Genomic DNA, 13185 nt, shown 5'->3' with positions numbered 1-13185 from the left:
TCCTCAGATAATAAAACACAACAAATTAGTTTGTATAGCAGAGTTTGCATAGCAAGTGTATCAGAATTAGAGCTGTGTGAATAACTGATTTCTTTTCCAATTCTCCAGCTGTTCTGAAATACCAGAATGTTTTGTTTGATATATTTTTAGGGTATTTTAATTTTAATAAAATTTAAGTAAATTTCAAAACTAACATTTCAAATAAAAAACTCAAATGGTTTGGGTTTTTTCAGATTTTTTTAGTCTTTTTTTTTTTAATTAAAAATGCAGCATATTTGATGTAAATTAGCTAAATGTTTTAGTTGACCACGATCTGCATGGGGAGAAGGAGGGCGAGTTTTTCTGATGAGAAATTCTTATCAGAATGACAACTCCTCTACAGACTTCATAGGCAAGTAAATGTATCCTTCATCCTAAAGGATCCCGAATGACCTGTATACAGTATCAAGGAAATGCAGCCACAACCTACAGCACAGCAGCAGAAGAGTAGGGAAATGTTGGTAACTAACATTATAGTAAACATTTTACTCCTCCCTTCCCTCTTCCCCCCCCCCCCCCAAAAGTGCCCTGGAATCTGTAGGGATGGTTTTATCCTCAGAAGGGCCATTTGCAGATAAATGATTCTGCAGTGGTTCCTTTAGGAAGTGCTGCAACAAGGTCTGACATAGCAAAATCTCTCCGTACAAATTCACTTTGTCAAAAATGTAACATTCACAGGAAAATGGAGCAATCTGTTAAATTATCTGGTTGGAAATAACTGTTTGGAAAATCGTACCCAGAGAGTAGTTATCAGAGGTTCACAGTCATGCTGGAAGGGCATAATGAGTGGGGTCCCTCAGGGGATCAGTTCTGGGTCTGGTTCTGTTCAATATCTTCATAAATGATTTAGATAATGGCATAGAGAGTACACTTATAAAGTTTGTGGATGATACCAAGCTGGGAGGGGTTGTGAGTGCTTTTGAAGATAGGATTAAAATTTGAAATGATCTCGACAAACTGGAGAAATAATCTGAAGTAAATAGGATGAAATTCAATAAGGACAAATCCAAAGTGCTCCACTATGGAAGGAACAATCAGTTGCACGCATACAAAATGGGAAATGACTACCTAGGAAGGAGTACTGCGGAAAAGGATCTGGGGGTCATAGTGGATCACAAGCTAGATATGAATCAACAGTGTAACACTGTTGCAAAAAAAGGAAACATCATTCTGGGATCTATTAGCAGCAGTATTGTAAGCAAAAACGAGAAGTAATTCTTCTACTCTACTCTGCGCTGATTAGGCCTCAGCTGGAGTATTGTGTCCAGGTCTGGATGCCACATTTCAGGAAAGATGTGAACAAATTGGAGAAACTCCAAAGAAGAGCAATAAAAATGATTAAAGGTCTAGAAAACATGACCTATGAGGGAGGATTTTAAAAAAATGGGTTTCTTTAGTCTGGGGAAGAGAAGACTGAGAGGGGACATAACAGTTTTCAAGTACATAAAAGGTTGTTACAAGGAGAAGGGAGAAAAATTGTTCTCCTTAACATCTGAGGATAGGACAAGAAGCAATGGGCTTAAATTGCAGCAAGGGCAGTTTAAGTTGGACATTAGGAAAAACTTTCTAATTGTCAGAGTGGTTAAGCACTGGAATAAATTGCCTAGGGAGGTTGTGGAATCTACATCATTGGGGATTTTTCAGAGCTAGTTGGACAAACACCTGTCCGGGATGGTCTAGATCCAGAAGATAATACTTAGTCCTGCCTCGAGTGCAGGGGACTGGATTAGATGACCTCTCGAGGTCCCTTCCAGTTCTGATTCTATTTCTAACATCATGACCTTTATAAACCAGCTCTTCAGAAGTCAGTTGTGCAAAATCCATTTGCACCTGTGAAACTGTGGGAGTGTAAATGGATGACTCTGTGTACTTTCATGAGCTATGTACATCAATACAGGGTCCTACAGTGCTATGCAGCCTTTAGATGGCTTGCTGGTTGTACCAATGAAAATCTTTCCCTCTAACTCACAAGTTACTGCATGGTAATGCAAAAGCATGCTGTTAGGTACAACAGAACTTGAATTTTTCTGCCTGACATTTTCCAGGGAATCAAAGGATTCTCATTGTAGGCATGTCTCTTGGGGGAAATTAAACTTCTTGGATACATTTTTAGTACTTTCACTCTTTTACTGAGAGGCTATATGGTGACATGAAGTGGGTTCTATTTTTGGCTCACACATTAGATCAAACTAAATTCCAGTTGTGGAACCTACATTCCTGATGGTGGTGTTGAGCCTGGGGAAAAAAGATAGTTTGAGTTTGCAGGGCTGGCACTGCAGCGGGGAAAATACATCTTTGTTGTGAGCTGGGTGAAACCTTTTCTACAACTTGAGGTAAAACATCATTGAAATTGATAGGTGTGAATGCACCTTGCAGTTGAAATAACTGTAAGGATAAGCCCCCACCTAGGACACAAGGAGTGCCTGAACCTGCCCAAGAAGTTTTGTTGAATATTGTTTTAGGTAGAGAGGAGTGTGGGAGGAAGAGAAGGGAAGACAGAACACAGAGGACCAGAGGGATACAGACAGCCCAAAGGAGCAAGCTGAAAGCATGGTGTAGGATCTGAAAGACACCTGGGGAGAGGGTGCAAGCTGAAAAGGTTGCTCTTAGCTCTGTGAGCAAAAGAAGATATTTTCTGCTATTTGATTCCTTCTGTGTTCAGAGACCAGGACTTCATACATTCCTTGTAAATAAACAAGATTGCATCAAAGAAATATGAGTATTGCCAATTTCTCCTCCCAAGGCCCCAAAATTTAACTAGCCACTTGGATCAAAACTCTTATAAATGTTGTAAACAAGCACATTTGATCTGGAAGGAAGATGATGAACAAAGGAATCCCATAATGTCACTTTTAAACACCTGCCAGTTTAATCATATTTTTAATTAGTGTGTGTAGGAAAATCATTAGCATCTCCAATGGTAAATGCAGAATATTAACTGTTCTAAGCATATTGCAATTCATGAATGTGGGCTCCTCGGTATTCAATATTAAGGCATATTTCATTCATGTTTGAAATGCTATCACTATTTGAACATTGCAAGGGGAGAGGTGGAGAGATCCTATTCCATTGTTAGTGTCTGTATATAAACACAGCCAGTTACCTTTGTTTTCTGCAGATGGTTCTAGAATATTTGTCACTTCAGAGTTAATTTTTCCAAAAAGTGAGGAGTGTGCTACTTGATAGGAAGAAGTAGATAAAGACCCCTAGCTTTTGTATTGACCTACAAATAACTCCTTTTGCCTGTCCCAAGTTAACATCATAGTTTTGCACCTTTAACCATTCATTCTCTGAAAGGGAGCTAAATACAAAGTCCAATAAATGGTGTAGTGGAAGAGGGAAAGCTAATTTTTTTTCAGTACCTACAGTTTATTAAATTGAAATAAAGCAAACTTCATATTACTGTATATACTCGTTCCTAAGCTAAATATTTTTGGTAAATAAATGAAGCATCAAAGAGCCAGGGTCAGCTTATAAATGGGTCTACACCAAAATTTGATGATTTTAAACTCTATGGAATCACTGAACTGAATATCTAATACATTGTCATTTTGTTTACCTGGAGCGTCTGCAGGCACAGAGTCCCTCAGCTCCCTGTGGCCGTGGTTCGCCATTCCCAGCCAATGGGAGCTGCGGGAAGTGGTGCCACTTCCTGTAGCTCCCATTGGCTGGGAATGGCAAACCGCGTCCACTGGGAGCTGAGGGGCTATGTGCCTGCGAACGCTTCAGGTAAACAAAACGTCCAGGCCCATTAGTGGCTTTTCCTAACAGATCAGGAGCCAAAGTTTGCCAACCCCTGAAATACAGGGTAGGCTTATAAAAGGGTCATACAGGTTTTTTGCCTTTTTACCTATCCATCTTGAGGGGTGGGGGTTGGGGGGCTTATAAACGAATGGGCTAATGAACGAGTATATACGGTACTTAATACTGCATGCTGGAAATCTGAAAGGTGCCGAAATGAAATCTCTCCAACTTATTCAAACTTGTGTTATCCTAATGGTTGCAAGTTTCTTACTCTGTCCTAACTGAAAATACTAATTGGAGTGGAAGTTTAGCTTTTTTAATCAGTAGTCCAATGTTAGGGGCTAAAATGAATGAAGTTCATTTAATTCTTTCTGAATAATTTCTGGTGGTCCTTCCATTAAAAACTCTAGGCCAAATTCTTCTTTGATGCTAGTGGAGTGAATTTGATCCCTTTTGTTGGACTGTGTGGTAAGCCTGCATATGTTGTTGAGACATGCAGTGCTCGCACAAACCAGATCTATAAATTACTAATCTTTTCAGATTTTCATTTTTGGACTAAAATATCTGCAGAATAACACAAATGTTATCTACACTGGAAACAACTGACGGGACTGTGTGTATGTGTGGCAATCCTTGCATCTGCTCCGCTGACTATTCAGTGCTTGTGAACCATTCCTGACTGTCACCACTGAAGATTCAAATCTGTTATGCACAGAACAGTTACAGAATTAACTGTGCAAGCTTTTGACAATTCCTTACCAATGTGCCTCAGTCCCAGCAGAGGGGCCACATTAAAGAGAGTCTAAGAGGGTAGGTCATGTTGGATAATCCTGTGCTGCCTCCCTCATATCAGGGAGATTTGAAATAGCAGTTCCTCCTCTGAGTTTGCTGAAGGGCAACTTGCACATAATTGCAGCCCATTCTGAAATCAAGCCAGTGAGAAAGGAAACTGTTGGCACAAAATAATTGCTTACCAAGAACTTCCGACAGGCAGCTGAAGTGGTTTCATTTTAAATGAAAATGTTTGTGGCCACCAATATAGATTATATCAGAGTATAGGTATCCCTAAAAAGACTACCAGCAGGAATACCGGTACATAAGTTGGTCTTCAGTCCAGTTGCTTTTTTTCCTCGGGATTTCATTGTCATGTTCAATAGGATTCTTCTAGACAGATGTCAGTACCTTTCACTTCCAGATCCTCCTTATGTATCAAGAACCTTGGCCCCATTAAATCAGGAAACTGAGTTTTATTCGCTACAAAGAGAAAAAGCAGAATAATAGACTGCCTTGCTGACAAATCTTGTACAATGAGAAAAGGCTAGTCTGCACTCTTGCTGTCAAGTATTATGTAATATAGCTACATTGATTGGATTAAACTGAGAAATATTCATGTCTGATCTTATAGCTGTTTCAGTGTCCAAACCATGAAGCGCTACACTAGAATCTAATCTGTGCCTTATTACGTATGTTTCAGTCTTATGTTGCAAATTAAGGTTGGGGCGAGTCAGGATGCAATTCTAAATTTGACCTATAAAATCTTCACACAAGATCAGAATTTTCAATTCTTCAAATGCATGGAATACAGAAGTTTTTTTTAAGAGGAATAGAGGGAGAGATCTCTTAGTTATTAATCTTTTCAGATTTTCATTTTTTTAACTAAAAATCTGCAGAATAATGTAAATGCTATCTCTACTGGAAACAACTGAAAAGTGCAAGAAAAAGTATATTGGAATACACAGTGAACTGCATTCTGACATGGACTTGCATTAAATATATTCATGTATATGTACTTTAAACTTGTGCAACTTCAGTTTAAGGTATTTCATCTAAAGTCAATGTACTACAGTTCTCAATAAGCTAATATTAATTAGGGTTGCCACGCGTCTGGTTTTTGACCACTGCTGCCTCTCCAGTGCCCCATCGCCCCGACCTCTGCTGCCTCCGTACCCACCTCCCCATCCAGGACTTGATTTGTCCCCAGGTTTGCTGAGACTCGGTAAGTCTGCTGTGAAAAGTGATATTTGTATGTTTGTTAATATCACTTTTCACAGCAGACTTAGTAGTTAGTAAGTCTTGGGAAAAAAAAAGCAATCAAAAAAAGCAAAAGAAACAACAAGAAAAAAGACAAGAATGTGCAAAGCGCCTTATTTGTGTTTCTATTCTGTTTAGGTCCAATAAAGAATAGAGACAACTGTATACTGTTTTTATTATTGAGTCTGAAAAAAAACCCCTACATAAATAAATTACAATGATTTGACATGTATATGTGCATATTTATTAATTTTTCCAAAAGTTAATTCAGTATTTTAGGAAAAATTGTCAGAGTGGCCACCAGCAAGAGTTTGGCGGCTGCACTCTGAGGCCACCAAAAAATTTGTTGCGAGAACCCCATTAAGCTTGTATCTGCAAGCACTATATTGCTGACTAAAGCATCATACCCTCCTGTGGTACTGCATAAGTAACAGTGTTTTTAATCTTCAGAGTGGTTTACAAACTTTCCTTCATTTTCAGCACATCCGAGGTAGGTAATTGTTCCCATTGTACCTCTTGATGCATTTGTAACGTACAATCTTATTACAGACTCAATTTATTAATTCCCTGTCCTGAAGAACTTCAACAAAATATAAAAAGATGGGAGGTGAGCAGGAAGGGAGGTGGAGTGGGATTAAGGGTAACCAAGTGTTCAAATAACTGTCAGAATTTCTCCTTGAGTTTCCTCTCTTCCATCTAATAGGCTTTTCCTACTTTTTCCCATCAGCTTGGTGCTTGACTGTCATCTTTGTCCATCAGTAGCAAACATCAGCAACAATTGAAATGCTCTGTGATATTAGTCTAACCAGCCCTTACTTATGTAGACATAGACACAAGCTGTAATATGTGCTTAAGTGACTCTTTTTTTTTCTCTCGCTTTCTAGTCCTATTGCTACAGGTATCGTTGTGCAGCCCGCAGTCAAAACACTCCTGATAGTTCTGCTTCAAACCTGGGATTCCGTTGTGCGGCAGACACTCTGCCAGCTTTACACTGACAGAACTACTTGTGCTCTGAAGCCACAGGGGACTAAAAATTTCACTCCAGCATGAGGAGTTTTGGGGAGCTCCAGCCTGCTGAGATGTTCTGCAGTTACGAGTCTCTAGTTAGACAAAACAAGATATCCAGCTAATTGAAAAAAGACATCGTTGGAGAAAATCGCCTTCCAAAATAAGTCCATGCCAGTTTAATTCTATAACCAATCTTTGGAAAAGTTGGGTTGAATTCCCATATCAACTGTGCAGGTGAAAACATAGAGTTAATGCTATTGATTTCATTAGAAATATTTCAGATTTACACCAGCATAGGAACTAACCAGAACCTTCCTGACCGCATTTTGAAAAGGATATTTTGTTTCAGATACTATTTTTATCTCCTCTAGAGAAGATGCTCTTCAGTACTGAGTAAGTATTTTATGATGGATTTACGTGATCGCTGTAAGGGCAGGCAAATCTGTTCTATCAGCGCTCCGTTACAGAAGACGAAATTCAATCATTTTTTTATGCAAATTCGGAATAGTCCCGTAGTGTAGACGTACCCTTAGTGATCCAAAACCCTCAAGGAGGCTTTACAAACTTTGGGAGGAGTTAAAGAAAATTTGAGCTTTTGTAGCATGGTAATTACTTGTTACATCCTGAGCAATATAGGAAACATATTGTCAATTATAACTGATGGTCATGGACAGAAGAAAAACACTCCACATTACCTATTACCCTGTATTGGCAATTGGCTATGCTTTTGTAGATTTAGGCTACCTACAAATGTGTAGGTAGCCTACATTTGTAAAAATGTAGTGTAGCATTCCTTTTGCACGTGAACATTGTGTTCAGAAAAGACCCTTGCCCACGTGAGTAGTAACTTTCTCCCTTTTTAGAAAATGGCAGCTTTTCTTAGAATAGGGATGATAGTCCCATAAAGGATTGAACATTTATTTCCTTTACACTGGAAACTTGTAGCGATAGAAACACACCAGAGATTTCCTTTAACGTCTATCTAACATTGTGTAGATTGATTTGGGGGGCTTTACGTTATTTATTCGAACTAGTGGTTTTAAAATTTTCTTTGACGGTGAATGGCTTTTCTTGTTTGAAAGCTTGCATGAAAAGACAGGAAATTTGAACTGAATGGAAAGTTTCTCATAGGCTTCATTGGGAAAACCTTGAGGTTGTCCTTAAATAAGTTTCAAAATGTATTGAAAACCTCAGTGATAGGTAAATGTAGTTGTGGCTGGTAAATTAACTCAGTCAACTTGGGCTTTTCATGTTAAAATACACTTGAATCTTTCTTCTCTAATGTGCTTCACTCTTACCAGCACAGTGCTGCTGACTCTGGGGCCCAGCCCTAGGGGCAGATGGAAAAGTTTCCATGTCAACCACTTACTCTTTATTCTAACTTTAATCTAATCAAGAAACTTTGTTTCTTAACTATTAAGAAGAAGCTCCTAGCCTGAATGTGCCAATCCTTTAGGCATGGGTTCTATTCCCAGATGTTCCCTGACTCAGTGATCTAGGACAAGTCTTGTGCCTCAGTCTCCCCATCTATACAAAGGCACGTAAGCCTGATTTCCCATTTTAAAGTGCTTTGAGATCTATGAATAAGATGGGGTACGTGTGTTTTGTAATAGCAATATTTTGTATTTATATTATTCTCTTGTTTCCAGCACTTCTTGCCTATAATTTTGATAGGTAAGCGTTAAAATACAAAGACATTAGTTGCCAACTTCTGCCCTGGGATGGTGAGTTTCCCAGCAAATGGAAAGCCCCTACAGAGGGGTATTCCTATGGGAGTGACCGTGCAATTCACCCGTTGGCATAGGACCCCTTTGGCATAGGAACTAAAGTTACACTTACATGACAGACTAAAATTCAGTGAAAGCCATTAAAATATAAACATTTGCCAGTGCAAAAAGTGTTAAAACATATCATGTAATCATAGGAAAAAGCTGTGGTATCTAAAGCCACTGCTTGGGAATTGTTGGGAAAGACTGACTGACCAGTTGTATATACTAAACACACTGCTCACAATAGTGCATCCACTGAAACAAATGGGAGAAAAATGCTGTCCATCTTAGTTTAAACTTCCTGCACTATCATAAGGACATGTCTGCCTTCGTGGAAGGAAGTATGTGAAAATTTTTGTTTGAGGCATTGTGATTGTTGAACACCTGTTTATTTATATATAATATAAAAAAGTGTCTGGTTCTGAAGCTTTGAAAAATCATTGGAATTTCTGTCTCTGAATGGCAGCTTAAGAGTAATGCTTGTTCAGAAGTGGGGCATGTCAGTCAAGATTTACTGTCCCGAGTTGCATAGGTGTAAACTTCCTTATGGTGGTCTTTCATTCTGATGGCTTAACTTGTTTGTTTCATATAAAGGCATTAGCTTGAACTATTCCCACTTTTTTTTACACTTTTACAGCAATCGATCAGCACTTTGATAAAATGATTAAACTGAACATTCTGTAAACAACTGAGGTTTTTGTATTACTATTCATCTCACTTCGCTCTTCAGCCATCTGCGAAGCATGTGGTTTGTCACTGGACAAATCAGATCTCTCTCTCTAGTAGTATTCAGAGAAACAAGGTAAACTTCCTTCCCCTTCTACCAAAAGAGAACAATGCCATATTTAAAACTTTTTTATGCTGGACGATGGAAAGTGGGAAAACTTTCTTGGATTAACATTTCCATAATACAGATCAGAGTAAACTACCTAGGCACAAATAATAGGTGAGACGTTTAAAGTACTGTACAATATTAAGGCATCTAATTTAAAACTAGTAAAAAATTAAGAATATGGGTAGCATCCTCTAAAGGTGGTATTATTTTTTTCAGATCTCTTTAGCCCCTTCTATCATGTTTACAGATGACATTTCAGGAAAAGTTTGGTGACCAATAGCTTGCTGTTTTTCAATGGCGGGGCACTAGTATTCACATTCTTAAGATTTAAAAATAAGTTTAGGTGGGGGGGAAACAGCTTTTAAATGAATCCATTGTAACTGAATTTCTCACATTACGACACATGCAGGCAGTTGAAAGATTTGTTGCTTCTGATGTTCTTTGATATTTGTTCTTATTCCTACAATACATAATAGTACAAAATGTCCCCTTTTTATTCCTGCTACATCCATATTTTGCATGGGATTAAAATCTCCCAAATTTGTTTACAACTTTGTTTAGCAAAAGTTTGAAAAAATTTCCCCTTAGAGTATCATGAGATACTTTCAATCAGCAATTCTACAAAAATACTAGTTACAGCTATAGAACTGAAAGAATTAATCCCAGAGGGTTGCAATCTGTCTCTTTAAAAAAAAAAAAAAAAAAATCAGTGAAGTATTACTGCCCTGATTCAGCAAAGCACTTGTGAGTTCATTGGAACTTAAGCATGTACTAGAAATTAAGCACATGTTTTAAGTGCTTTACTGAATCATGGCCTAAATGGTATCACTTTGTCTGCAGAATCTGACTATTCTTACAGTTCTTTTAGACAGCCTTAAAGTATCCTGACTCAGCAAGGAGCCCCTGAGTGAAGCCCATTGAAGTTTATGGGATTCAGTGAGTGCACGGGTGTCCACCCACTCAGAGTTTGCAAGATAGGGCCCCTAAATGTAAAATCTGTAACAAGTTTTCTTATTGAAAGGAAGGAATTTGTGATTGAGCCCAAACCAAAACCAAAAATGTGTATCAACCCCTCCTCTCTCTATAATGGAGCTCCTTAAAACCATAGATGAGCATTACTGCACTAAGGGTTGGAATCCAAACTCTTGGCCTTTTGAGGTGTTTGGATTTGATCCATTATTAAAGTCCACATTGAACTGTGACTTGGCAGATCAGATTTTGTAGAGGGCCTAATCCTAGGAGGAACAGGCTCTATTTGGACAGATTGATACGATTTATAACACAAAGTCTTCAGAAATCTTACTTATTGGATATTTACTATTTGAAGACCTTACACGCAATTCATAGGATTAGACTGAAAACTCTCTAGCAGTTGTTATGTAGAGATGCAGCTGACGGAGAATGCACTTAAATCTTTCTTCTTTTTCTTTTTTTTCTTGAGAGTGAGCATTCTAGTAGCCTTTATTCAATCAAGGAAGGCAGCTGCAGTGCTGTAGTACAGCAAAGATCTATGTTTTTGACACTTAACACTTACTTGCCATAAAAGTTATTGGAACCCAATGCCAATGTACTACTTTGATAGTGTTCTAGCAAATTCTTTAGTTTTGACTCTTTTGAAAGTACAGTAACTCCTCGCTTAACGTTGTAGTCAGAGGGAGGGATATTTCCCAGGGAATGCCTTACTGCTAAATGATGAACTAGCACTTGGCAGAGCCCTCAAGGGTTAGCACGTTGTTGTTAATGTAGCCTCACACTCAACAAGGCAGCACTAATAGAGGGAGGGGAGACAGCATGGGAGACAGAGAGAGAGAGTGTGTGTGTGTGTGTGAGAGAGAGAGATGCGCATTGCCCCTTTAAGTACACTGACCCCACTCTAAGTACATTGCCTTTTTAAGTAGATCTGCAAGTTGAGACTGCAGCTGTTGGCAGCAAGCCCCCTCCAACCTGAGCCCTGTTGTGTCCCCCCCTGCCCTATGAAGATAGGGTAAGCGGGGGGCAGGAGCAGGGGGGACACCCTGCCATTAGCCCTACTCCTCTTCCTCCCCCCCCCCCCACAGCAAGCAGGAGGCTCCTAGGAGCAGCTCCAAGGCAGAGGACAGGAGCAGCATATGGCAGTGGTGGGAGGGACAGCAGAACTGTTGACAATTGATAGCCTGCTGGGCAGCTGCCACACAGGGAACTTAAAGGAGCGGGGAGATGAGGGGAGGCTGCCAGTCCACCCTGGTTCCAAGCCCCCACCAGCTAGCTCCAATGGGCTGCTCTTTCTGCAAGCAGTGGACAAATCAGGCGGCTGCCAAACAATGTTGTAAGGGAGCATTGCGCAACTTTAAACAAGCATGTTCTTTAATTGATCAGCAATGTAACAATGAAACAGCATTAACCAGGCTGACTTTAAGTGAGGAGTTACTGTGTATATATCTTGAATCTCTGGGTCACTCTTACCAGAAACAAAGAACAACTGGCCAGGACTAAAAGAAAATAGAAATACAATCACATGCAGGTACAAGACTCAGCCATGTCCTCTGGTTCAGTGCCAATAATGCAGATTTGATATGGCGGTAATGCATTTTGAATGTATGCTTTCCCAAGTTCTTAAAGCCTTGCCAAATATATTCACAAGAGAATAATTGGAAGCAGTGCAATTGATCTTGAAAGCCCATCTAATCTTAAGGGATGGAAAATACAGTGCTACGAGAATATTACAGTAATTGTTTACAGTGAGGAATAGGAGGTAGATTGGACCTTCTTTTAATCTGGATGTTCAAATATAGCAGCTACAAAGTGATAGGCTTGATGCCATTTTAGGAGAAAAAGAGAGACTTCTCTGCACCAAAAAGCAGCAAAGAATCCTGTGGCACCTTATAGACTAACAGACGTTTTGCAGCATGAGCTTTCGTGGGTGAATACCCACTTCTTCAGATGCATCTGAAGAAGTGGGTATTCACCCACGAAAGCTCATGCTGCAAAACGTCTGTTAGTCTATAAGGTGCCACAGGATTCTTTGCTGCTTCTACAGAACCAGACTAACACGGCTACCCCTCTGATACCTGCACCAAAAAGTAGCACTTGAAGTCTTAAGTGCTGTGGTATTTTTAATATTTAGATGAAACCATATTACAGATGAGGATACAGGATCTGTGGAACTTCTCAAGATGTAGATTTTTCCTAAGAGAAATCCAAACCTTATTCAACTAAGAGATTAAGGTATTAATCACTGTTACCAGAGTGCCAGTCATGAGCAAAACCATAAGCTCAAAATCTAAGACCAGAGCTTTTAGGGTTAACATGTCTATAAAAATGACAAAAGTGAATCATTGGATATGATCTCCAAGCTGTCTCTAGCTTCAGTTGTAATTCTGATCACATGTAAAACCCACAACCAAAGTTGGGAGATATAGAACAGGGTGAGACTAAGACGAAAATCCAGCAGTGAAATGTGTGTGAAGACAGTCCAGCAAAGAGCAATCAAATTCCCTTGGCCCCTCATCAGCATCAAGTAATGATTCAGTTCCAGAAACAAAGTCCTCATCATAAGAAAAATAAAGCATCACTGATGGTTTATGGAAGTTAATGTATCTGTCCTAAGATAGGCAGCTTGTAGTATGTACACTATGCACAAATGTTATGAATATAGGCTGTCAAATTGTGGAGACGAAACACACCAAGGGCTAATTGAGCATGCACAGAGTGTAGTTTACTGCTTAATACGTTCATGAATTACATCAACGCCTTATCTACATCTTTCTTCTTGAAGGTGGG

General features: G+C 39.3%; 1 protein-coding gene across 3 annotated transcripts in view; it reads left to right on the top strand.

The window, feature by feature from the left end:
* The window catches only part of SUMF1 (sulfatase modifying factor 1), a 72569-nt gene extending 65336 nt beyond the window's left edge, over positions 1–7233 (top strand). For 2 of the 3 annotated variants that reach the window (XM_045025248.1, XM_045025252.1), the window contains exon 9: positions 6699–7233. In XM_045025248.1, coding sequence (XP_044881183.1) covers positions 6699–6809 — 111 coding nt within the window. In that variant the 3' untranslated portion in view covers positions 6810–7233. Of the gene's footprint in view, positions 1–2501; positions 2725–6698 lie in introns of those variants that run through there. The other variant, XM_045025249.1, reaches the window with a different exon arrangement.
* Positions 7234–13185: the final 5952 nt, after the last annotated feature.

This window comes from Mauremys mutica, chromosome 7 (genome assembly GCF_020497125.1).
Source record: "Mauremys mutica isolate MM-2020 ecotype Southern chromosome 7, ASM2049712v1, whole genome shotgun sequence".
Taxonomy (NCBI): Eukaryota; Metazoa; Chordata; order Testudines; family Geoemydidae; genus Mauremys; species Mauremys mutica.
Note: the sequence above shows the minus strand (reverse complement) of the source record. Positions and strands in the feature narration are given on the sequence as shown.